Genomic DNA, 23,039 nt, shown 5'->3' with positions numbered 1-23,039 from the left:
GTAACCTCTAGCTCCACTGACTGAGTTTTCTTTTTAAATAATCTGGTCTCTCTGGGGGTCTTTTTCTCCCTTTCTCACTACTTCTGCCATACCTTTCATCTCCATTTCCCCTTTCTTGGACCCCCTCCTTATTTATGTTGAGAACCAAAAAAACCCAGGGAGTCGATAGAGTGATTTGTGCTCTTAATGTGTAAAGTTTCCTGGATTTGGTGACTTGAGTGTTAGCAAGTCGTCTGTTTGATATGGTGACCACTGCCTTTTCTGCTTTCTCAACTCTGTAATCATTGCAGTAGGGAGAAAGAGGCAAGAAAGCTAGCTGGACAGGATGGGGGAAAGAGAGGACTGAAGGAAAAGAGAATTGGGGAGCGAGGGCTGATTTCTCAGTCTCTCGCAGAGATGACAATTCTGAGAATTACTGGCAATCTTGCATTGCATTTGAAATAAAAGGAGTGAACACATTATAGTTTTCTGATCTTTTGCCGTATAGAAACTTACTGTCAGTATATGGACTTATTGCCAAGTGCGTGAGGCATCTTCATAATAAAAGGCAGTAGCCTTGATGAAACAAATATTAACAATGTATTATAGAAAGCTGAAGGGAATTGTGATTGAGTAACCGTAGGTTAGTGGTTGAATTTTAACACAAGCAGTTGGTGAATGAGGACGGAGAGTAGAGTAAGGAGGGACTGTGTGTGTCAGGCCAGGAACGGAGATTTCTTTCTATTCTCTCTGTTTTTAATCCTATTTTGGAACCGATCTAGTGAGTCTGATGCAAAAAAAAAAAGCATATGTAGTGAGACTGAAAATTTGAAAAAGAAGCAAAGAGAAGAAAGATTGCAGCTGGTAGGAAAGGCAGGAGTGGCGAGGTTAAAGAGTGGGTGTGAACAGCAGTTTATTTATAGGAACCCAAGCCTGGGGGAGGGGGAGAGGGTGTCTATAGATTATAGTCGATTGAACTCACAACCTAAATGATATAGGCTATAGTCTACTAACTTGGTGCCTGAAATATTAATTTAACACTCCGTGGAGTTAAATGGGCATCGAGGCTTGAAGGCAGTTTGTATCACCACCGTCACCCCCCAGCCCTGGGTGTTAAGAGGAAAGAGTTGAGATGCCTTGAGAATAAGTTTCTCCCCCGCCTTCTCCAAAGGTTTTGAAAATGTACAGTCACAGATTTTAATTATTAGCCTTTGTGCTGTATGGAAAACCATACAGCCTAAGGACAAAAGTTAGAAAGAAAGAAAGGAAGAAAGGAGAAAAGAAAGAAAGAAAGGAAGAAATAAAGAAAGAAGAAAAGAAAACCTCAGTCCTGAAGTCCAGTTCTGAGACAGAATAAATACTGTGATGTTGAAAGCTCCCATGCTTACCTTTCCTCTTGTCGTTTCCCGTCATGACGGAGGAAACGTTGGGGAGCTCTTTTGTATATTGAGTGTGTTCTCTGAAATCAAACGGGTGCAGCAAGCAGCTATGGAAAGTTTATTTGCTGATATGCCGCTATATGATGTGTGGCTGTGGTCTGCAAGGCATGACACTCTGTTCAAAGTGTTGTTGTTGTCATTTACTTGTTTATTTTCATTGTTTCCTGTTTCTATATTCATATGCATTTTGCACTATTAGGGGGAATGGGAAGAAATCTAGTTACATGGTTTTGTAGGATGAGAAGTTCACAGTTGTCTGCAGCCAAAAGCTTTTCTTGTGCCATTTCTAGGGGTCTTGACTACTTGGTTTTCTAAAACAGTTTCTTGGCAATTGTTTTTTCAAGTGGATGTATGGAACTAGAGCATGCTGATGTTTACATAGAAGAGATAATGTAAACTAGGCTGTTTATAGTATTGGCTGATAGACAATGCCAATTTATGGAACTATTGTAATATTAAATTACACTCAAGAAAGAAGTTGTACCTAGGAAGAGAGTGCTTTAATAATGTAACAATCATCATCTTTGAATAAAAGAATCAACTGAAACATTTGTTGCTTCTCTTTGAAGCCCCCAATCAAGTAAATATGACAACTGATTTATTTTGAACCCATGAGGTCTTGCCACCTCATTGGGCATCATAATTTAAAACCTTTTATTTCCTAGAGTCTGCACTATAACATTTTTACTTTAGCCCCCTGCTATTTGTTTTGAAAGGAAGCAATAATTTGTTCCACCAGCAAACCGAGTGGGAAATGGCGAAGTTTGCCATGGACTTGAATTTTATGCAGGAGGTGAGAGGAAACCTTGGAGAGTTTTTACCGTTTTTGATACTTCTGTACCATAGGTATATGGAATGTATTCATTCCCAAGCCTCCCCCTACAAAGTGAATCCTCTTACACTTCAGCCTCTTCTGCAAGCTTGCCCTCCTCCTTCAACCCCCCAGCCACAAAAAAAGTGAAAAGACCTCAGACCCACTACCTGTAAAGTGGTAGAGTGGGACATTTTCAGCATGTTAAATGTATATCCAATTTGAATCTCCAGGTTTACTTTTTCATTTGCTTTGATATGCATATTTAATACATTGCCCCAGGCTGGATCTCATTTGGTGCACGCTAGTGCAGGGCTGGTGATGAGCCACTTCAGAAGGACCAAGACAGCGTGTTGTTTTCTCTGTTTTATCTGTTGGCCCACTATTCTGATCTACTGGCTTCCTCGTGGTTTTATTTGCACATGAAATGCTGAGAGCATTTCAATTTATTGGCTATGAATAATGACAGCTAAAAAAGAAGTGTAGTTTAATTTGTTGTGTGCCAAGGTTTCTCTTCTGGAGGTGACAGTTTGTGACAGCTGTTTGACACCCCCAAAACACATACACCTCTATCCTTATTAAGTGGTATCAAGCTACTTTGTGTGAGTGTGTGTGTGTGTGTGTGTGTGTGTGTGTGTGTGTGTGTGTTTAAGGAAGGAGCGGGCAGGGAGAGAGAGAGTGAAAGAGAGAAAAGAAAGAACAAGTGTGTGATTCTGCGTAGTGGAAAGCAGAGAGAGAAGCGTCAGGAGCAAAATATTAGGTATCAAAAGAGCTTTTGATTTTTTAATTAAAATTTTTAAAAATAGAAATATGTAAAAGTAATTGATATAAATATCTTGAAAGCAAGTATTTTTGGCTGACTTTTAAGAATGAGTTTTACATACTATTGCTTAGTAAATCAGTCTGTTGTCATGCTGATTTCACATTCCATAATTTTATATAAATAATCTGATGTAACGTAGATGCATTAAAAGAAGGCAGCGCTAATGTCTTACCTTCCATACGTTAAATTCAGTGAAGAGACTGAATTTGTTCATTTCTTATTGACACTTACATGATGGGCATACTGATAAAAGGAAGTTTGGAATTAAATAGAAAATAAAATTTGCAACATTGGCTACTATTTTGTCATGTTTAGTAGATTCATAGTGAATGCTTGCTAATATTTTTAATATTATAAAGTCTTTTATACTCTTACTATAACATAAGAGTAATTTTTATAGGTAGGAAACAGCTATTACAGTATTCTTTGGGATATTAGGGAGAATAAATATGATGGTGAAAGGAAGTAGAACTCTATTTTCCAGCTGCAGTTCATGTTAAGTTTCCCAGACGTTCAAATTTATTATGTTTAAAATAAACATGTCAAGTAACCAATTCCTGAAAAAAAGTTTCAACTTGAAAACTGTTGTGGCATGACCATGCTTTCCCTAGTCTGTACTATTTCTGAATTATAGGTGATATCCACATTTTCTACTTTACGTAATTTTAGATCGGGTCTTTAGATCTAGTGCAGACAAATGATGTATTTTATTTGTCTGCACTGTAATATCTTTATACATATAAAGATAGTACATGTCTTTAGATCGTGTTTAGATAAATGAACTATATTTGTTTTTGAAATACATTCTCTGACCTAAGCTCCATTCACCTGAAGTGCATACAGTAATATTGTTATTCCTAATTAATGTGCATAAGGAACTACATTTTATTTATTTATTTTTTTGGATGAATTAAGTATAGGGAAGAAAATACAATTGTATCTACTCACAGTTAATGGCAGGTGCCTGAAAATTGAATGGCTCTGATAACCTGACTAATAAAAGAAAAATTATTTTAATTTCTACGTTGAAAGCTGTATTTTAAATGAAAATATTCTCTTGTTTTCTTTTGCATCTCTGAATATGTCACATTTATTTGTCTGTACAGTTTTAAAAAATGGGTTAAGTCAAAGGGAAGAATCACTAGAACCTTGCTTCTGACAAAATTCAGGCAAGTGTCTGAAAAATCAGCCGGGAGTGGGCAGCGAGGAGAGAGATAGGTTTAAGTGATTGGTCTATAGAATATCAAGGGGTAATATTGGGATTTGACTAATATTAATAATATGAATGATTTATTTTATCAGGTAGTTTCTTACGTTCTAGTGTAAGATCAGACCTCACGGTGTGTTATCCAAGGTCTCGGGGGACCTGTTCCGGGAAAGTTCTACCTCTGAGTTCCGTCTACCAACTCAAGGAGACCTGGCTGGGGGCATGGGTTTCTGTTGCTGTTGTGTAGTTTCTGGTGGTTGATGGCCTTTCTGTCAATTTCCCGTGGAGAATAATTTTGTTAGTGAAATCATGTAGGTTGTGCAGTTGGAGTCTGCTTTCAGAGAAACTGTGATGAGATGAAATTAAACAAAGGTGCAGTTGACAACCACAGACCTTCACTATCAGATTAAAACTTTGATGCATTAAAAATTCATTTTCCCATTTTTTTCAGGCTAAACGTCCTATACAGTATCCCAACACAATTCAAAATTATAGGAGGCATTTTATAACATGATAACACACCAACAATAAATTTCTGTCTTTTCTAAAAGTTGCTCCATTAGATGGAGGAGGAATCATTTGCAAAGAGTACCTGCCACTTCCGTGAGAGTTGCCCACATATTAATTCCCAAAGCTTAATACAGGGTGGAAGCAGGGAGATGAGGGAAAGACCCCGGCTCTATTTACATTTTTAAAGAGTGAGTCCATGTTCTGAAAGCACACACAGTTCTCCTGAGTTCTTATGTCAACTTTAGAATACCAAAGTTGAAATTCCACCATTTTTTTCAAACTGTACAATTAACGTTTTTAACTTTTGTAGGCTTGACTACCTCATGATAGGAGTCTTTCTCTTCTTTTTAAAAATAAATTTTGCACAATGTTAATTAGGAGTTAAAACATCTTAAAGTCATAGGAAATCTGTAACTTACATGAATTATGTGTACTGTTACAAGCATATCTTGCCTTTATTGTGTGAACATCTCGAGTCAAACTAGTTTTGCGTGCTCCGTTTGCTGATTAAAATATGTTTATATATGTTTATTCTTACTTTCTACCTACAAGTACATATTCTGAATTACTTTACAGTATTTAACAAGTTCGTAGGTTTTTTTTGGCTTGGTGTTATATATCGTGTTTTAGTTGTGTAGGTTCTAGAAAATCAAATGCTTTAAGTATTCTTTAATAATAGAAATAAGAAGTGGAAGTGACCTTAGGGATTATTTTGTCTGACTTCTTAATTTTAAAGAGAGAAAGGAAACAAGTCCCAGGAAAATGAAGTTCTCACCTGAGGTCACATGACAGTTGGAGGTGGTACCCTTGAGTCTTAATTCCAATTTAAGGCTCTTTCTTCTATACCACATCCACTGCATCACCTTTTCATTTGGGGTCTAAGACGAGTTTCAGATTATTTTAGGTAAACTTGTGTGTAGTATAGCTTCTTTTTTTTACTCCTAGAAGCTTAATACATTTTACTTTCCCATTCGGTTTTGTATTTATTTAGAAATGCTTACACATTTTACTCCATTGTCTTTTTGTAACGGAAGAACCATGAGCCGTGTGGAATCATTTCAACGGTCCCGCCAATTCAATGGGACTTGTTAAGTATTGTCCTATAGGCAGCCCCGCCCCCCCCCGCAGAAATGCCATAATGGTGTAAAACGTTATAATTTCCACCATATCTGCAACCTCAACAAAAGAGGCGCGTGGAGGATTTGCTTTCTATGCCCAGAGACGCCTATCCTCTCTATGCTCTTTCCTAGATTTAGCAAAACTCAATGATGGTGCTAAATCAATTTTTTTTTAACTTTCAAGGGAGAAAACACTGGCAGAATTGTGTTTTCTAGGGAAAGCTGTGTGTAAATGAGAAACAGAGGAGAGCAGCGGAGTGATCTCCTGTGGCCCCGCTACTACAAGCTCTCCCCATCTTGTCTCCTGCTTTTATATTAATTACAACTTGCATTATCAGCTGTGAGTCTGTAACCCAGCAAATAGAAAATACTGCCCCTGGAGACCTAGCTTCTTGTATCTATTTTCCATCTCCTTCTATTGTGCTCCATTCAGTATTCACTGCTTTCCTCCTGCTAACACCGCTCTTTAACGCAATTACGTAAGAGCAAGAAGAGTACCATATTTGACTCCTAATTATTAAAGCCTCTGGGAATAGAAGCATGTTTCCTTCTTGCCCTCGGATGTCTTCATGATACTTTTGGCTGAAGAACAGGACGTATATTGTGGAATGCGTCTACCTGACTACTCACCCACACACATGCACACAGAAAGCATTCCCCTTTATTTTTCTACGTACGTCATGTGTTTTGCATGCTTTCATATGCCACTTTGGTTTCAAGATTCACTAAACTTCTGCATATAATTTGGCAGAAAGCCAGGCAGTTATTCTTGAAAGATGTAAACTTGGAAACTATCTAGGGAGGGAAAAGAAGAAGAAGAACGGAGTTGTGATACAAACAAATATTTCAGTCTGAGAACAAACCAGTGTTATGGGTAAAGGACTATATTGTATCTATCCATGTTGCTTCTAAAGTTTTTTTATGGAGGAGGTAGCAGTTTTTTATTGGCCAGATTATCAATATGTGTCTTTGATCAAGTCACCAGGGTGTAGCTGAGTACAGAAAACTGTGGGGTAACTCTTCAACCTTGAAACCTCAGAGGCATTCAGCTGTTTTTCCTACTTTCAAGTTAGATGAATATCCTGGTACTAGCTTGTGTCAGTCTCTCAACCTAGAACATAAACCTTGAGACACTCTATGGAAATAAACATCTTGTGACACTTTTGTAGGACAGCATCTTTGAGGATGTGAGGGAGATGAGGCGGAAGAGACGGGGGCATGGTGGGTTAGATAGTGAACTTGAGCAAATTTCAGGACTGGGCTGAAAGCCCAAGACCCAACTCGTTTGGAGGAACCGGCTGCTCTAAAAGTAATATTTGGTTACGTGGCCTATTTTTCACCCCTTTGGCTTAGAGACCACCTCCTCCAGAAAACCAGGGAAGGAAATCAACTGAATTATAAACTAGTGGGGCCTGACTTTAAAACTCAGTACAGGTTCGACTGATGGGGACAGACCAGTGCTTTCCATTGCAGGAAGTCCTTCTGAGTGATCCCTTTAAATCATTCTAGCTCCCAAACAGAAAGACTCGCTGGACCTTCATTTGAACGATTATATAATAGCTATTAGATGACATTTGCCTTAAAACATAGTTGAGGTGTTAGTGGTTAATTATTGTAATTTTCATGAGGGGTAAGGAGCTTTTATAGCAGCCAGCTTAATAAAAAGCCTGCGGTGCATAAAATTTACATCACTTGCTGTGTACGCTGAAAAGTTTATCTTAGGTGACTGTGTTGCAGTAATTGCATTTTCTAAAAGAAGGCTCTAGCCAGTGTTGTTGCAGGACTAAACTCACACCATGCTATTCTTTGTTTCTTTCTTCCTTCCTTCCTTTCCTTCTTCCTTCCTTTCTTTCCTTCCTTCTTTCTTTCTTTCTTTTCTTCTAGCTCTTTATCTGATTACCATCGGCAAACAGCTGACGCGAAAAGGTTGCAAATCTTGAAGAGTCCCTGTATTCTGTTTGCTTTTAGCTTGAAACTATTGGAGGGGTTTCTAATTTAGACAAAAAGAGATGTCACAGGCACGACTTTGTCTTCATACAGGCAGCAGAGAACCTTGGTTTTCATTTTATCCTGCTCGACTTTGTTCCCTAATCTACTTTCGAAAACGTATCTTTACTTTAGAGATCTATACCTGTGCCATATTCATAATCACAAAATTTCTGCTTAAGGTTTTCCCTCTGAATCAATGGCTTGCATGATAGCAGTGTCAGCAGCATTATTTGATAGAGGTGTTATTAATCTCTAGAGCTTTGGGTCATTTCACCATCTATCAAAAATGCTAAATATTAATTTACAGTGGTTTGTAGCAGATCTGTAGAGGCAAACATGTTTTTTGTTGTTCTTCTTCTTCCAAATGAGACTCGCTCCCTATTTTGTCTCACCTTGGTTTCTTGATTTTATTTTGGTGAAGTTTTATGTTCTATTTGTACATTATAGGGTTGAGGTGGAGAAAAACGATAGACTGATTTTCTTCTGGATAAACTATATATAATGACAACACGGCAGGGTTGTTTTCAGATGGTCAAAATGTTGCCTACAGGCATGTGAGTCTGAGTCCTTAGTCACCAATTCTGGGAAGAAGAAATAGTGTACTTTGAGAGATTGATGGGGCTTTTTAGATTATTTTGCCCCCAAAGTATTGCCCCGCACCCCGGAACAAATTTGCTTGCTAGTAGCTCTGTGTGCTTAGTTAAAGTCATTGCATACAGGTGACAAGTGTACAGCTCTGTCCTTAAGGCTGGTCTGTTTCATGTGCTGTTCCTACTCTCCATTTCTGCCAGAGGAAATTCCATCTCTTGCCTGCCTTCATGTGGTGCTGATAAAGTCCTTCCTGTACATTAGAATTCCTGTTTTCCTTTAAGCAACAGCAGGGTATTGGGAATGATCAGGAAAGGGGAGGAGGAACAGGAGAAGGATACACTCAGCAAAGTAGCGTGAGCTATAACTCTCGGCTTACCTTATGTGTCCTTTAAAACAAGCAGTTCTTCCAGGAAAGAGCACTGCTCTGTGACTTTAAACCTCCATGCAGCTCAAAAGGAAGTCTTATCCATCTTATTAGATGGGTAACAGTTCATAGTTGTTTCATTTTCTGATTGTTGTTTGTGCAAATTAAAGCAGAAGGTATTGATGCAGTGATTAATATTATTGTCTCTGTTGGTTGTACAATAAGTTGACGATGATTTTGAGAGTTAGTTCAGCCTGTTTTAGGGCAGTGTATTTGATGTGAAGGGCTGTCCCATACATTCTACAGTCTGTGAATTTTTTAAGGGAGTCATAGAGTTTTGTAGATGTTAATGTTCTGAAGTATTTGGTATCCAAGAGCACTGGGACCTATTTCTTGGAAGAGTGTGCCCTAATTAAGATAGCAGGCTTTTAGATTTTTAAGGAGGTTTTTTTTTTTTCCTAACTTTAAAAATTCACTTTATTGAGGTATAATTTGTATATAATAAAATGAATCTGTTTTAAGCATCTATTTCAGTTGGTTTTAGCAAATGTGTACACTGATGTAACCATCACTTCATCATGATTTTAGAGCATCTTTTCTTTCTTTTGGTACCTATTGCTGAAAAGACAACATACTGTAACATGGCATCTATATGTGCCTAATTCCCCAAATACTAATATGTACATATTTTTTGTCTCTCTCTGCACCTTTCCTCTTGATTCCTCATTTATGGCTGAAATGGTAACTGTGGAAAAATTCCTTGGCCTCCTGACATCAGAATCCTGCATCTTGGCGAGACCACGATGATGCAACTTCCACCCACTCAGCAGGCACCCCAGGGCCCTCCAGTGGGGGCCATGCATCCCAGAGTGGAGACAACAGCAGTGAGCAAGGTAAAAGGTCAAGCATTTTCCCTGTGCAAAGTGGGCATGACTAAAATAACTTCAGTATTTTATGATATTGGTACATCTGCCTCCCTGTAAAAACAGGAGAGTGGCAGGTTAGGGAGTGTAATCAGCTGCTATTCAGGGAGACAGTATTTCCTTTCCTTAACTTACATTACTTACAAGAAAAAACAAAAAAAAGACCAAAGTGAGATGTCTAATCTTTAAGCAGGCATTACGATAACAATCGATTAGTTCTGCCAATTCTTCTACAAATTTGGTTATCTGCACTTTACTCCTGTGTGTAAGTAAATAGAATGACAGATCTACTTTGCTGCTACGATGCAGTAGTTTGAATTATACTATAAATGGGATATTTTATTCGTAACATCAACTATAAGGGTTTTCTATAATCGGGCAATGTTGCCTCTAAAGCACACATGATGCAAAAATCTATTCTTATTAGCTCCAAAGTACTGTGTGAATTTTATATGGAATTGTATTTTGGGAAGGTGGATTTTGAAATTCTTAGATTATTTGTCCCCATTTCCATTCAGCTGACGTGGTGACTTTTGTCACAAATCCTAAAAATTAGAATAATCAGAAGGCAAGGGGAACGTCAACTACAGGTGACAAGGAAGCCTAGAGTAATTTAGAATAAATTTTACCATTTAAGACTCACCTGTCACACAGAGAGCAATTATATGTTGGTAGGGATGACTCTTCTGTGGCTAAAATAATAATTTAAAAGAAGATGCATTATTGAATGTGGGCCAGGAAAGTGTGTAGATTTTACTTTTTAATATTTTACATTAGATGGTGTCTGATCTCCTAGGTCTATTTCATCTCTATTATGACTGTGTTTATGGCCACAATATTTAAGCATTAGACAGTCTTCCAAGTGGAGGACAGTTTAACAGCTTGAGCTGTAGTCATACATGCCATTTAGAAAAGGGTGGTTGATGCAGGGCGAGTGCCTTTACTCCTCCAAGTTCCTGGCCATAGATTTTGGATTCCTAGTATTCTAGAAGAGTCTAGAAAAGTGTCCCTTCTAGGATGCCATTAACTTATGAATGGGTCCAACTTAGAATCTAGGTTTAAGCAAGTTGCAACTAACACAGAAATGAATACTATCAGATGGTAAATTGTGGAAGAACTTGTGAACTGTATCTGTTTAGGCTTTCTATACTGTTTTTATTAGACCACTTAGATTGTATGTAAGAAAACTAAACTATAAGGCATTTTGAAGAGGAAATGTATATACATTCAGTAGATCTGCAACGCAGTGGCTTCCTTGTGTTTCCATGCCATGGAGAAGCACTTCTTGGTGTGGTTAAATCTGAAAAGCTTTCTAAGACTCCGCCCTTCCTCTCCACCCCAAATTACTGTGCCACAAAGGAGGGAATGTATTTATTAACAAAAGCAAATTACCCTAAACATGGTACGAGAGAGGGGGAAAGGAGAAGCAGGCTTAATGGTCTAATGAGGCTATCTTCCAAAGACTGTTGTGTGTGAGGCTCGCTTTGACCTTTCACTTTGCTCAGGAGCCTGGCGCTTCATTTTTCACATTCTTGCAATTACGTTAACGCTTCAAGCATTTCTGACTCAAAGTCAGCTAGCAACACCAGGCATAACTCGACACTGTGAGTTTTTCTCCTCTCTGTAGATTCATTAACAGGTCACCAAGGTCCCAACTGAAATTTAAAACTGACTGGTTCAGTTGGCTTGGTTGAGTTATGGCCAGCAAGGTAGCAGGAGAGGACCAGAGAGAAGGGAAGGCAGAGAAGGACGACCTGGAGGTTTGGAGCACAGGACAGCTGCGGCCACGGCCAAGGCATAGAGTTTTATCATTTTGGTTAGTTTTGCTGGCTTATTATTTTTGCTTTTGTTTTTGGTCTGGAAAGAGAAAAACTCTGAGGCCGATACATTGGGTAAAAACCATAACGCACAAACCTCTCTGTTGTGGGTAGCTGCACCCACTGATGCCACGTTGAAGGATTTGATCCCTGTAGGATTTTGTTCCTTTAATCATATCTCTGTGGGATTAAAGAATGGACATGGTAGCTTATGTGTTTGAGTACGAGGAAGTCAGTCGTTTTACTGTATTAAAGTGTGAGGGACAAAAAAAGTTATGATTCCTAGAAAATGGAGACTCTCTTGGCATGGAGAATTTCCTACCTGGCTGACCACCTCAGTGACTCCAAAACACATGTTGAAGGGTATTCTATATATGTTTTCAAGGTATTTTGTCCCACCAAATTGTCCAGAGTAGCTTTCTGTGGGAAAGATTAATTATCTGCTTCAGGGCAAAGTCAACAGAGATATTGACTGAAATCACATATGCTTATCCTAGGTTAAATCTTAGGGTTGATGTATAATGGGAAACCTACGAAGGAAATTTATGTTCCTCGTATTAAACATATTAAAGTGTCTCATTGGAAACCAAGCATTTTAGTTTAGAAAAGAGTTTTCTTTCTTATTCAGAATTTATTAGCACAACAGGCATATGGAAAACTGTAAAATGATTCAGTTTCAAAACAAATTATGATAAACAGAAAAAATAGGGATGAATTGTACTAAAGACAGTGTTTTCATACACATTTTAAATTAAACTTTAATAGCCATATGCTGTAAAACAATATATGCATTTATGTTGCTTTATAATTTGGGGAATATTTCTACTAAAATGCGTCATACACATCTTTACTTTGGAACTTAAAAATATCTCATTATTTTATGACTTGATAGGGAAAGAGCTACAGTTACACAGGTGAAAGGTCATCTTTTCCTTCTCCGTGTTTGTGCAGCAAACCAAAAGGAGGGGGAAAAATCAAATTTTAAAAATATTCTAAGGAACAAACTTGATAAAATGTGAAACCTGACCTTACTATCTTTTCCACACAGCACATGCCTAGCAGTAAACTACATAAATAGGAACCAGACTAATTCACTCTGATTTCTTTGGCTAAAAGCAGCTAAAGGAAGGGAGTTTATCTTGTTAGTCACATGAAAATGAAGAAAAAAATCTGGTTTTTCAGGGATAAAATTAGGGTGCAGACTGGGACTCTGGGGAAGTAACTGGCCCTCTTTGTGTCTGGCTTCCCATCAGTAAAATTGGGCTTGATAATAAGGCTTGGGGTCCCTAATTCTGTACCTGATGAGTCAAAAGCTGCTTTGTATTTCATTGTGGGTTTTGCCAGAGTAAAGACTAGGAAGCAGCCCCCTTGTTCACAGAGCACTCCGAGAGCCTTAGATGAAAGGCACAATATATGTACAAAGTATTATTATTATTGATGGGTTTGTGTAACTCCCATTAACGCTGATGGGAGTTACGCATGTGAATTGGCAAGAGAATAGACCTCTCAGTGTTTAGAGCACATGAAATTTACATTTTTTCCAGTGCTGTAATTGAGATGTTGACAAATTGGAGGATATTGATGAGCCTTTGTTTTAAGTATTTCGTGCCAAGTTTGTTTTATTTTTTCCGGGTTTGAACAATGGTGTGGGTTCAGCAGCAGTGAATAAAAAGGGTAGAGTAAAGATAACTTTGTATTTCAATATTTTGATGTGCCAATATGAAATAAATTGTCTTAGGCAAATGGAATATGCTGTTTTAATCATTAGCTAGGCATGAAAGAAAAATTGATGTTGACATCTTTGCTGTAAAATTGTTGTAATGGGGCCTTCCTTACAATTCATTTTTGTAAAATTCATTTTGTACATTTTGCAGCAATTGAACAATCCCTGCACTGTGAATAGGCAGGATTCCCAGAAATACCGAGACAGTTGGCCCAGTAACTGCTGAGCTCACACTGCACACCACACGCACGTTAACCATACTGTTGCCAGACCCAGTTTAACCTAAATCCATTAACATTCGATCATCTATACGTCTCTCATCTTTCAGGACACAGGGCTGTACAAGCCAGCATAGTTCCCCTCAACTCTGCCACCTACCAAACTTCTCTGTTGATGTCTCTTTCTATCATCCAGGCAACGAGACTAGAATTCCATAGCTAGATATTTATTTATTACGCAGCTCTTCAGAAATCATGGTGTTGAAATCTAAAAATACCCACTGTAGATTTAATGTGTTTATAGGTGAGCAAGAGTCTAAGATAGGATTACACCGTTGAGTTATTATATAATGCATGAAATAGTATCTTCCCCACCAAAATATTCCAGTTCTATATTTAAAGGAGGGGGGAAAAAAACCTCAAACCCACTTATATGGGTCCTGAATATGTTCTACTGGGATTTCTTATTCAGTCTAGGAAAACTCTGTCAATGGAATGTTTTCATAGTGGCGGCAATCTCTTTAAAATAACCCTAAATACAATATGACAGATGCCATCTGGCATAATCTTTTGCTAGTTGCTTTTAACTTTTATTTTTCCTAGAACTAAGTTCATCCAAAACTGGTCACTTACTGCTATGATAAATACGGTGACATTTTTCTTCCTTCCTGTCCTCCTAATTGTATAAGAAGATTCACTGAGAATGTAATTGAGAATCAAACATTGCCACAGAAGAAGCTGTTGTATTATAGAATATTTATGTTGCATTTTCATTCTCTTTTGGCTCCCCAAATAAAGTCAAAAAGAATACTATCCTTTAATCATCAGCAAACATGCAAATAATTTCCGTTGATTTTCTTAGGACTTTTTGGAATGGCAACCGTTAGACATAAAATTAAACTCTTCTAATAAATAAATGCTCTAGGAGCATGTAATGGTGCCCATAAATGCTTAAAGCTTTCTATAATTGCTGTTAATTTTGAGTAATTTCTTCCTATATGTATCAACTTACTTGAAAAACCCGGAGTTGGGATTTCTAGATTTTTTTTTTTAACTTAGTAATGTAAAGGGATGTCTCCTGATGCCAGTTAAAGTTTAATTTAGAGTAGTAATTAAACTTGAATACTGCCTCATAAACAAAAGATAAACAATAAACCAGCCACGTTCCCTGCTGTTTCATAGCTTTCTTTCCCAGATGTTTTAGCCTGATAATTTTTACACAGTGAACTACCTAACATGGAGTTGTGGACAGAGGTTGAGAAAGAGCTTTCTTTTTTGTTTTTTTTTGGTTTGGTAATCTTTTTTTCCCTCCAAAAGTCAAAATGCAGAGGATTTTCCACTATTTAGATTTTTTAAAATTCTGATAAATACTTAATGCAGATGTGCTTTAAAGATAACTCTAGTTCTTTTCCTTAGGTGTGGTCTCTTTTTTTCCTTTAAAAGGAATCTTGTCATGAATGTCTTTTACACTTAATAATGTAAAGAAGAACATATTTTTGCTTAAGTAAGATCTTGATAGCAAGTCAGAGAAAGGAAAGGTTGACAATGGACAATTTCTTTCCCCCTTTTCCTCCACTTTTCATCCCTATTCATTCCCCCCCATGACCAGTGTTACTTTGTGTCTGTACTCTTCCTTGGGCTACAAGGGTTCTCTGTCCAGTTCTGGACCAGTCCACTGTCAGCCATGATCTTTCTAATTGTCAGGTACTAGTCGGCCGTTCAATGCAGAAGCCATGTTATTTTCACTGGGTGGGGTAATTACTGAAAGCTGAGAATAGCTGCACTAAAGACAGAGGGATACTTTCATGATCCCATTAGCATAAGAGTGGGTAAATTATTCATGCCAAGTGAGGATTCTATGGGGAAAAGTATAGTTAATGCACATAGTTTTTAAATGTATCCCTTTCTGCTCTGAGACTAAATTCTTGTTGGAATCTGTTCTCAGACATTTACAGGAAAGCTCTGGTGGCGTGTTAGATGCAGTTCATCTCTTTCTGTTTGCAGCACTCTCAATAGAGACCATCTGGCAAAGATCCAAAAGGTGATTAAACAAAATGATCAGCTCTTGTTGCTGTGTTACATGTCCGATACTCCGGATTAAAAAACATGACCCACGACAGTCAAGCTAACGTCATGCCGTTTCCCCTTCCCCCTCCCCTTTCCGTGTAAGAATTCAGATGGTCCACAAATGTGTGTGCCATCTTTGTGTCCTTATGGCCCATAATCATGAACAGGTTGTGCAAATGGCTCTTTCTGTAGCACTGTCTGTTCCAGCAGCATAGAAGCATTTCATATTAATTGGGTCAGTCTAATATTCATATTGACATGGGGAAAAATTACTAAAATTTATTCTTATAGCAGACAATGAATATGTGTGCTTTCTGCCATGAGGAAAGTGAAATCTGACAACTGGCTTGTGCAACTGATTAATTTTTCTTGAAACTGGAGAAAATCAGAGCATGAGAAACTGTCATTCTCTGAAAACAGTGCACAACCCTTTGTAACTAAACAAAATGGATTGGGTGGGGGGCTTTCGGGGAGCTTGTGGAAATGAGCTCTGGTTTCAACGCCATAATCAGGGATGAATTTACAGTGCCATTCAGAGGCATCCTCCCTCCCCATAAACAAGCTGATAATCACAGGGAAGCTGACTTCCAATTAGCTTTTCCTTCCCTTACACGGATCAGGGTGTTTATACGTCCTCCTTAAGCTTTAATATGTCACTCCTGAGTTGGTACATCTCATGTCACATTCAAAAGTTTGGAAATAAAATGTTTTATTATGAGGAAATCCTGCTGATAAGCAAGGTAATTTTCAACCAATCATTTCACGATTGAGTTAAGGTAAAAATGCCAAGATCTGTGACTAGGGGACAGATGTATCTTATCTTTGGGGGTTTGCACCAAATGCCAAGTAGAAATATAAATTGAACAAACCAGGCATTGTGAGGAAGTGATTGATTGAAGAAATATTGAGATGAAATCTTGGAATGAACTCTATATGTATTTTTATAACAATGCAGTGAATTGCTTACATGTCACGTTTGCATAAACCTGAACTCTGATTTTATTAAGGGGCAGTTTCATGTAGGTTAGTTAAGGCATTCAGAACATGAGAACATTACTAGGTTAATCAGAGATTATGCCTGACCATTTAATATTGTGGAAATTGTGGATATTATAGGATGAATTTGAGTGCACATGTCCAGAAAAGATAAAGAATAAAGCAGAAAGAAAAAAAATTCTTTAGAACCACTTGAAAATATCCTCAGACCTGTCAGCTCCCCTTTCTAAGGGAGGGTAAGGCAGTGGGTGAGAAATACAGCCGGGCACAGTACTCAGGGAGGGGAAGTGAGCATCCCCTGGAGTCAGTGCAGTGTGGCAGATGAAAGGGACTTGCATAGCCTTGGGGGTCTTAAGGCTATTATAGGGCAACTCATGCTCTGTTATCATGCTGATTTTTCAATTGATTTTTGGCTGAACAGTACTTGTTGAAGCCCTCCAGAGCATCAAACACAGCCTTATGGTGCTATACGTTGTAATACATGTGTTCTATTTTTCCCCTTCATTGTCTTGTCTTTACTTCGGAAGAATAGTCTATAATGACGCCATGTTATTTTTCTCCCTTTTCTCTGTCTTTCTTATTTCTACCCTCAGAAAGTTCCTTGAAATTCTTATTGTTTTAAATTTGGGAAGGGGGTGGTGGGGTAGTGGGAGAATAACTTTTTCTTCGTCTTCCTATTTGACATTTGCTTTTAATTTGGCCTTTAAAAATATTTTGATGTCACAGCAGACAATAATATAAACCATTTTTATCTACCAAATTTATCCCTCAGTAGTCGTGAGCTATTCACTCCCTTTCTAACGATCAGCAAGAAAACAACTATGGGATTTCACTGAAATCTGATTTCTCGTTAAAATGAAAGTAAACCATTTTAATATCCCTTCTATACAGCAATAAGGTCCCTTGGCTTGCTGGAAAGCCAGGTCTTGAAAAGGGAAATAATGGAGCGAGATCTAAAGGAAGTGTGTCCCTCTCCTTCTGTCTAGGGAATTCTTACTGAGGAAAATCTAATTCTAGTGTCATCTCCTCCAGGAAGCCTTCCTGATTTGCCCAGGGCATAAGCCAGTGTTCTCTTCTCTGCACCCCAGTGGCACCTTCTACCTCTATTTTAGCATCTTTCACATTTTGTGTTGTAATTATTTGGTTCCTGGTCTGTCACCCTGGTTTTTCAAGGCAGAAATGATTACTTACTCAGCTGTCTAGCAATATTAGGTCCACTTCTGAATCAATAAGCAAAATCCACAGATTTCAGTTTTTTTAAGGTGGAAACAATTCGATCAAAACTCTGTGCTCATCAGCTCTATTTTGTAACATATTGATACATTTGAAAAAATCCTGTTACATCCTTAAGAGATAATAAAAATTATTTTCTTTTACTAAAATGTTATTGTATGCAATGCTGCCTTAAATAAGGCAATGGACTATCAGCTTAAACTTAGAATTATTTTGGTTATAGGTAGGGTCTTAAATTTTAGATTCTTATTTTAAATAGTATTTTTAAGACAATAGTTAAAATGGGATTTGTCTTATTTGTTCTTTAATGTTGTCTTAAATTATATACATATGGTCAGAATTTGGACATGGGATTTCTTTCCATAATGTTATCTATACAAAAGTAAGTGTATGGATATGTCTTGTAATGTAATGTAATGTAATGTAATGTAACAAGGGAAATTGCTTAATGCGGCAAATAGTTTCCCATGATGAACTCAGGGTCCACTTTGCTTGTACTTCTTGTTTAGGATGAGATTGACCTTGGGGGAAGCCACGGGTCTTCACATACAGGTAAAGAGTCTGGAAGTAATTCTTGAATTTTTAGGCTGCACATGCTTTTGTTGATTTCCTACATATGCCTTCCAGTTTTTTCATAGTTTGCTTTTGAGCAGGTTTAATTTACTTTGGGTGATGTAAGCAAGCCCTGTATTGAGCCCTTTTTTGTCCGCTTGAGGTTCTGTCTAGAATCTCGGACTGTGAGTCAAGAGGCCTGTGTGCTTTAGGGTCGGGGTTGCACTGAAAAGGGCACAGACTTAGGAGGCAGAGAGACATGGGTTCAAATCCCAGTTTTACTCAACGTCTGCTAGATTCAGTTTCTCCATCTGCAAAGTGGGGAAAAACTACTTACCCTCAAGGTTGTCCTGGAGATTATATTATATTACGTGAGACCTCATGTGTTAAACACATAACATTGCCTGGAACCAGTAACTGTTAGTTCCTTTATTCCCGTCCTCCTGTCCTATACCGACTCTAGCTCTGTGGCCTTGGATGAGTCTCTTCATCTCTTCAGACTTTTGCTCACCTATAAAATAGGACTGAATTAGATGATCTTTTACATTCAAGCGTCAGGAATCTAATGTTTACATTCATGGGTCTTATTTTTTCTTTGTGCATTTAATCTTTTAACATAGAGGAAGGCTGCAAGTATTTTGGTTTTTGCTTTTTTGTTTTAAATCAGAGGTGTAACATGAGCATTTTTATTTCCTTCATTTTACAGGATAGTTATAATATGTAGTGAGATAATGTTTTTCGTTTCTTGCTTTTGTTTACAAGGAAAGACTATTCTTCCTGGTTTGGTAAGAGAATAACTAGGCCTTAGAGTTGATTTTCTGAGGATGGCAGACTGTCACAATTCAGGTGTAGGACACTGAAGGTGGGGCATTAATATCAGAAGTGTGAGGTGTATTTTGTAAATACAGAGCAACTTCTCCATTATCCATTATCTAATCAATTAGAATCTCTCTCTGTTGGAATTTCTATATGTCACAAGTAGAATAATAAAGGATAATCATTACAGAGGCTGAGACCCTATCCTGAAATGAATTCCAAAAGTCTAAATAATTTTCAGGAGAATTATACAGTTAAGAATATTTTACTGTACTCTATTTTTAGACCAATAATTCATACCAGGTGAAGCTGTTACCCTTTTGTCAGTAGAAGTTTTGCTTAATCAAAACGCTCATTCCTTAACCCTCACCTCCAGCTAGAGATGTCACTGTGGCCTCAAAACCAAGCATTCATTTTTTTTTAAGTTTGGAGATTTACAAAAGTAGGCTAGGAGTGTAAAATTTCATATTTCTTCTTCCAGCTAACATTTGTAACAAATGCCACCCGCTGAAATAAAGCCTCCAAAATCTCTATGTACTAAATGTGAATGATGCAGAAAAGTTGATAAATCATGGATTATTGAAAGCTTGTGGAATCTACCTTGTGGGTGTCCTTTTATGACACGTTGTCCCACACCAGGGCTGCTATGTACATGTACCTGTCTGGAGGCGGGAAGCTCTCGATCTCTCAAGACCTCTTCTAAGTGTATGTTGCTTAAAATCAATACACAAAGATATTCATTGAACAAGGCACTCTGGGAATAAAACTATGAAAATTACAAGGGTCCCTGCTTTCAGTAACTTACCATCTCCCGTGAGGTGGGGGGCAAGTATGCAAGTAACTCTTACGCAAGGCAGATATTCAGTCCTGGGGCATGGATGGAGGAAGGCCTGTTGACACAGAGGGCGTGGGGTATACGGAGGGAGGAGCTTTGGAGGCACACAGCTCTGAACACTCAGCCTTGCCCTGCCACTTATAAGCAACAATCTTTCTGAGTGTTAGTTTCTTCACCTGTGAAATGGGAACAATAACTATCTCATAGGGTAACTGCTAGGATTAAATAAACACTAGTTTTTAAAAAGTCTAGCTTGGCGATTAATGTGGACACCTCCCCCCCGCCCCCAGTATTCTCTTCATTTAACATTTATTGACCATGTAATTGAGGGGAATCACTATCCTAGATGCTAGAGATACACGGCTCATAAGATGTGGTGCCTCTCCTCTTTATACTCTTTAGTAAGTAACTCAGAAATGTAAACGGATAAATGCACAGGCTTCTAGTATCGCATATAACTTACTGGCTGTAAGGTATTTCAGACGAGGGAGTGATTAATTCTGTCTGAAATATCTGTGGAAGGCTCCACAAAACTGGGGAGGCTTTAAAAGACTTTGATGGCCTTCAGTGGGTGTTTCCAGGCCAACAACGTAGGGAGTGGACAGAAAGCAGATGGAGAAACTGGTGCACAGGCCCCGAAGTGGAAAGCAACATGGCACGTTCAGGGCGACAACCAGATTGATACTGCTGTTTGTGAGAGAGGCTGCACGGGGAAGAGGATGGCTGGAGAGGCAAGTCGGGGCTGTGTGTGAAGATCCTTGTTTACCAGGCTAAGAAGCTTATACTTAATCCTGTAGAGCACTGTTTACCAAACTTTTCTGCAGATAAGGAGCTCCTAAGGGGCTTGTGCATACAGATTCCCAGGCAGACCACAGCCACACAGAATCAGGATCTCCATGGGAGGTCCTGGGCATCTGAATATTTAATCCATGCCCCGGGGATATGGGTTTACCATGAAAGAAATTTAAGCCAAAGGAGTTTATGATGAGATTTATAGTTTTTTAAAAAGCTCTTTGAGAATGTGGAGAGTACATTTGAGAGAAACAAGACTAAGTATAGAATAAGGGTTGATAGTCCAGAGGGCAGGTGAGGGCTGAATTAAGACAGTGGCAGTAGAGATGGAGGCGAGAGGACTGATAGATTACATGTAGGAAGAAGGGAAGGGGACAGAGTCCAGAATAATATGCCGGCCTCTCCCTTGATATAGGTACCATTGTCTAGATAGTTTTCTTTTTCCCTGCCATGAGTTTTGAAGTATGGCTATCTATCAATCAGTGGAGACGATAAGCAATAATATTCCACTTATACATGCAAGGTTGTTCAAGTAGAAATGAATGATGCATGTTGGATGAATAATGATTTTTTTCCTGGTCATGAGGTGCGATAACTTAGGGGCAGTGCAGCACAGTGGTTAAGGAGGTAGCCTTTGGCATCGCCCTGCTTGCCTTTAAATCCTCAGATCTGTCACTCGTCATGGGCAATCCTCCACTTTATATCTGTAAAACAGGAGTCATAAATATCTAATCTAATAGATTTGGGGAAGTAAGGATTGAATGATGTGATGTATCTAAAATGACGGTAATTTTATGCTTGGTTCATAGTAAATAAAACATCATAAATATTTTTTATTTAAAAGTTGCTTTTAAAAGAGTTGACAGCTGACCCTGTACAACTGACATCATGATGAGGAACCTAAAAATGCAATCCTGCATTCATCCCTGGGAAAGCGAAGTTACTGGGCTGTACAGCTGGTGGAGCGTCTACCTGCCCTGAGCCCAGCCCTAAGCCCTGCCGCTAGCCCCAGGCTCATGAGTGGAAAGTAATTCCTTCCCTCTGAAGTCCTATTGCACATTTTTCTCATTCTCTCCTCTGACAATCAGGTTCCCCCTGTGCTATAGTAATTGGTTACGTGACTTATTTATCATCCTGTTTGACTGTAAGATTCTTGAGGACACGTTCCATGTCTTAAGCATCTTCCCTGTTTGCCCCCGCATTGTGCTATGATAACATAGGAGGCCTTCAATAATAATTATTTTTTTTTTTGAAAGGAGGATTGGGTCCATATTGTGAAGGACATTGAATAGCAGGCTGGGGAGTTTGTGCTTGATTTGGTAGGTAATGGGGACCTATTGAAGATTTTTGAATGGGGGTAGTGACATAATCGCCTTCCTTCTGAATGCCAATGACAAATTCTTCACTATGTCTTCAAAATAGCAGACCCATATGCTTGCCTGAAATACTGTCTATTTGAAAGAGTGGATATTCTTTTGAATGAAGAAACAAATTTCAAATAGCTTAAAAAAAAAAACTTTGACATTCTCTCTAAAGTAATTTAAGCACTTAAATTATTGTGATTCACAAAGGTCCCGAGTATGTAACTTCATTCTAGAAACGTTTATGAGGACACATTTTGGTAAATGTTTATAGTGTTGTTATAATTATTAACAACTAGAAATGACTCTACAGGACTGAGTAAATATATCTTCTTCAATATTTGGAAAACTATGGTTCCATGGATATTTAAATAGACATCACTTTAAAAAAATAAAAGGACTTTGTGGTTAAATAGATTGAAAGCTGGAGTGGAGCAGGGTTTTCTCTAGTATAGGAATGTTCAGATCCTCTAATTTGCTAATGTGCATTTTAAGTCTGCAAGGAGTAGAAACACAGGCTTCCTAGACTCACTTAACCATTGAAACCCTTTTTTGCATTATCTCTGGGGACCAATCTTCCCCAGAACACACTCTGGAAAATGCTGTCCTCGACTGCTTCTTTCATTGAAGTACTCTCAGATAGGGTTTAATATCCTAGGGAGTCTTCTTGCATCTTGTATTTAAAAGGTAGGTCAGCATGGGCTCAGGATCAATTTTCAGTAGTGTAAAAAGCAATTTCCTCTACAGTCTGAAGTCTTGTGGACTTCAGCTATACTTGTACAGAATGTTCTGTTAACTTAGCTATTCTTGTAGGTATCCTTGATTGTATTAATCAAACAATGCTTTCTAAATATGCCTTGAGTGTTTAATTCAAT

General features: G+C 38.2%; 1 protein-coding gene across 6 annotated transcripts in view; it reads left to right on the top strand.

Moving 5' to 3' along the window:
• Positions 1-23,039, top strand: part of MEIS2 (Meis homeobox 2) — a 200,099-nt gene that overhangs the window by 7,071 nt on the left and 169,989 nt on the right. For all 6 annotated transcript variants that reach the window (XM_082443208.1, XM_082443211.1, XM_082443210.1 and 3 more), the window contains one exon: positions 9,610-9,724. In XM_082443208.1, coding sequence (XP_082299334.1) covers positions 9,610-9,724 — 115 coding nt within the window. The remainder of the gene's footprint in view (positions 1-9,609; positions 9,725-23,039) is intronic.

Source organism: Balaenoptera physalus (assembly GCF_965194825.1).
Source record: "Balaenoptera physalus genome assembly, chromosome: 2".
In the NCBI taxonomy this organism is placed as follows: domain Eukaryota; kingdom Metazoa; phylum Chordata; class Mammalia; order Artiodactyla; family Balaenopteridae; genus Balaenoptera; species Balaenoptera physalus.
This window is presented reverse-complemented; position numbering and strand designations above follow the sequence as displayed.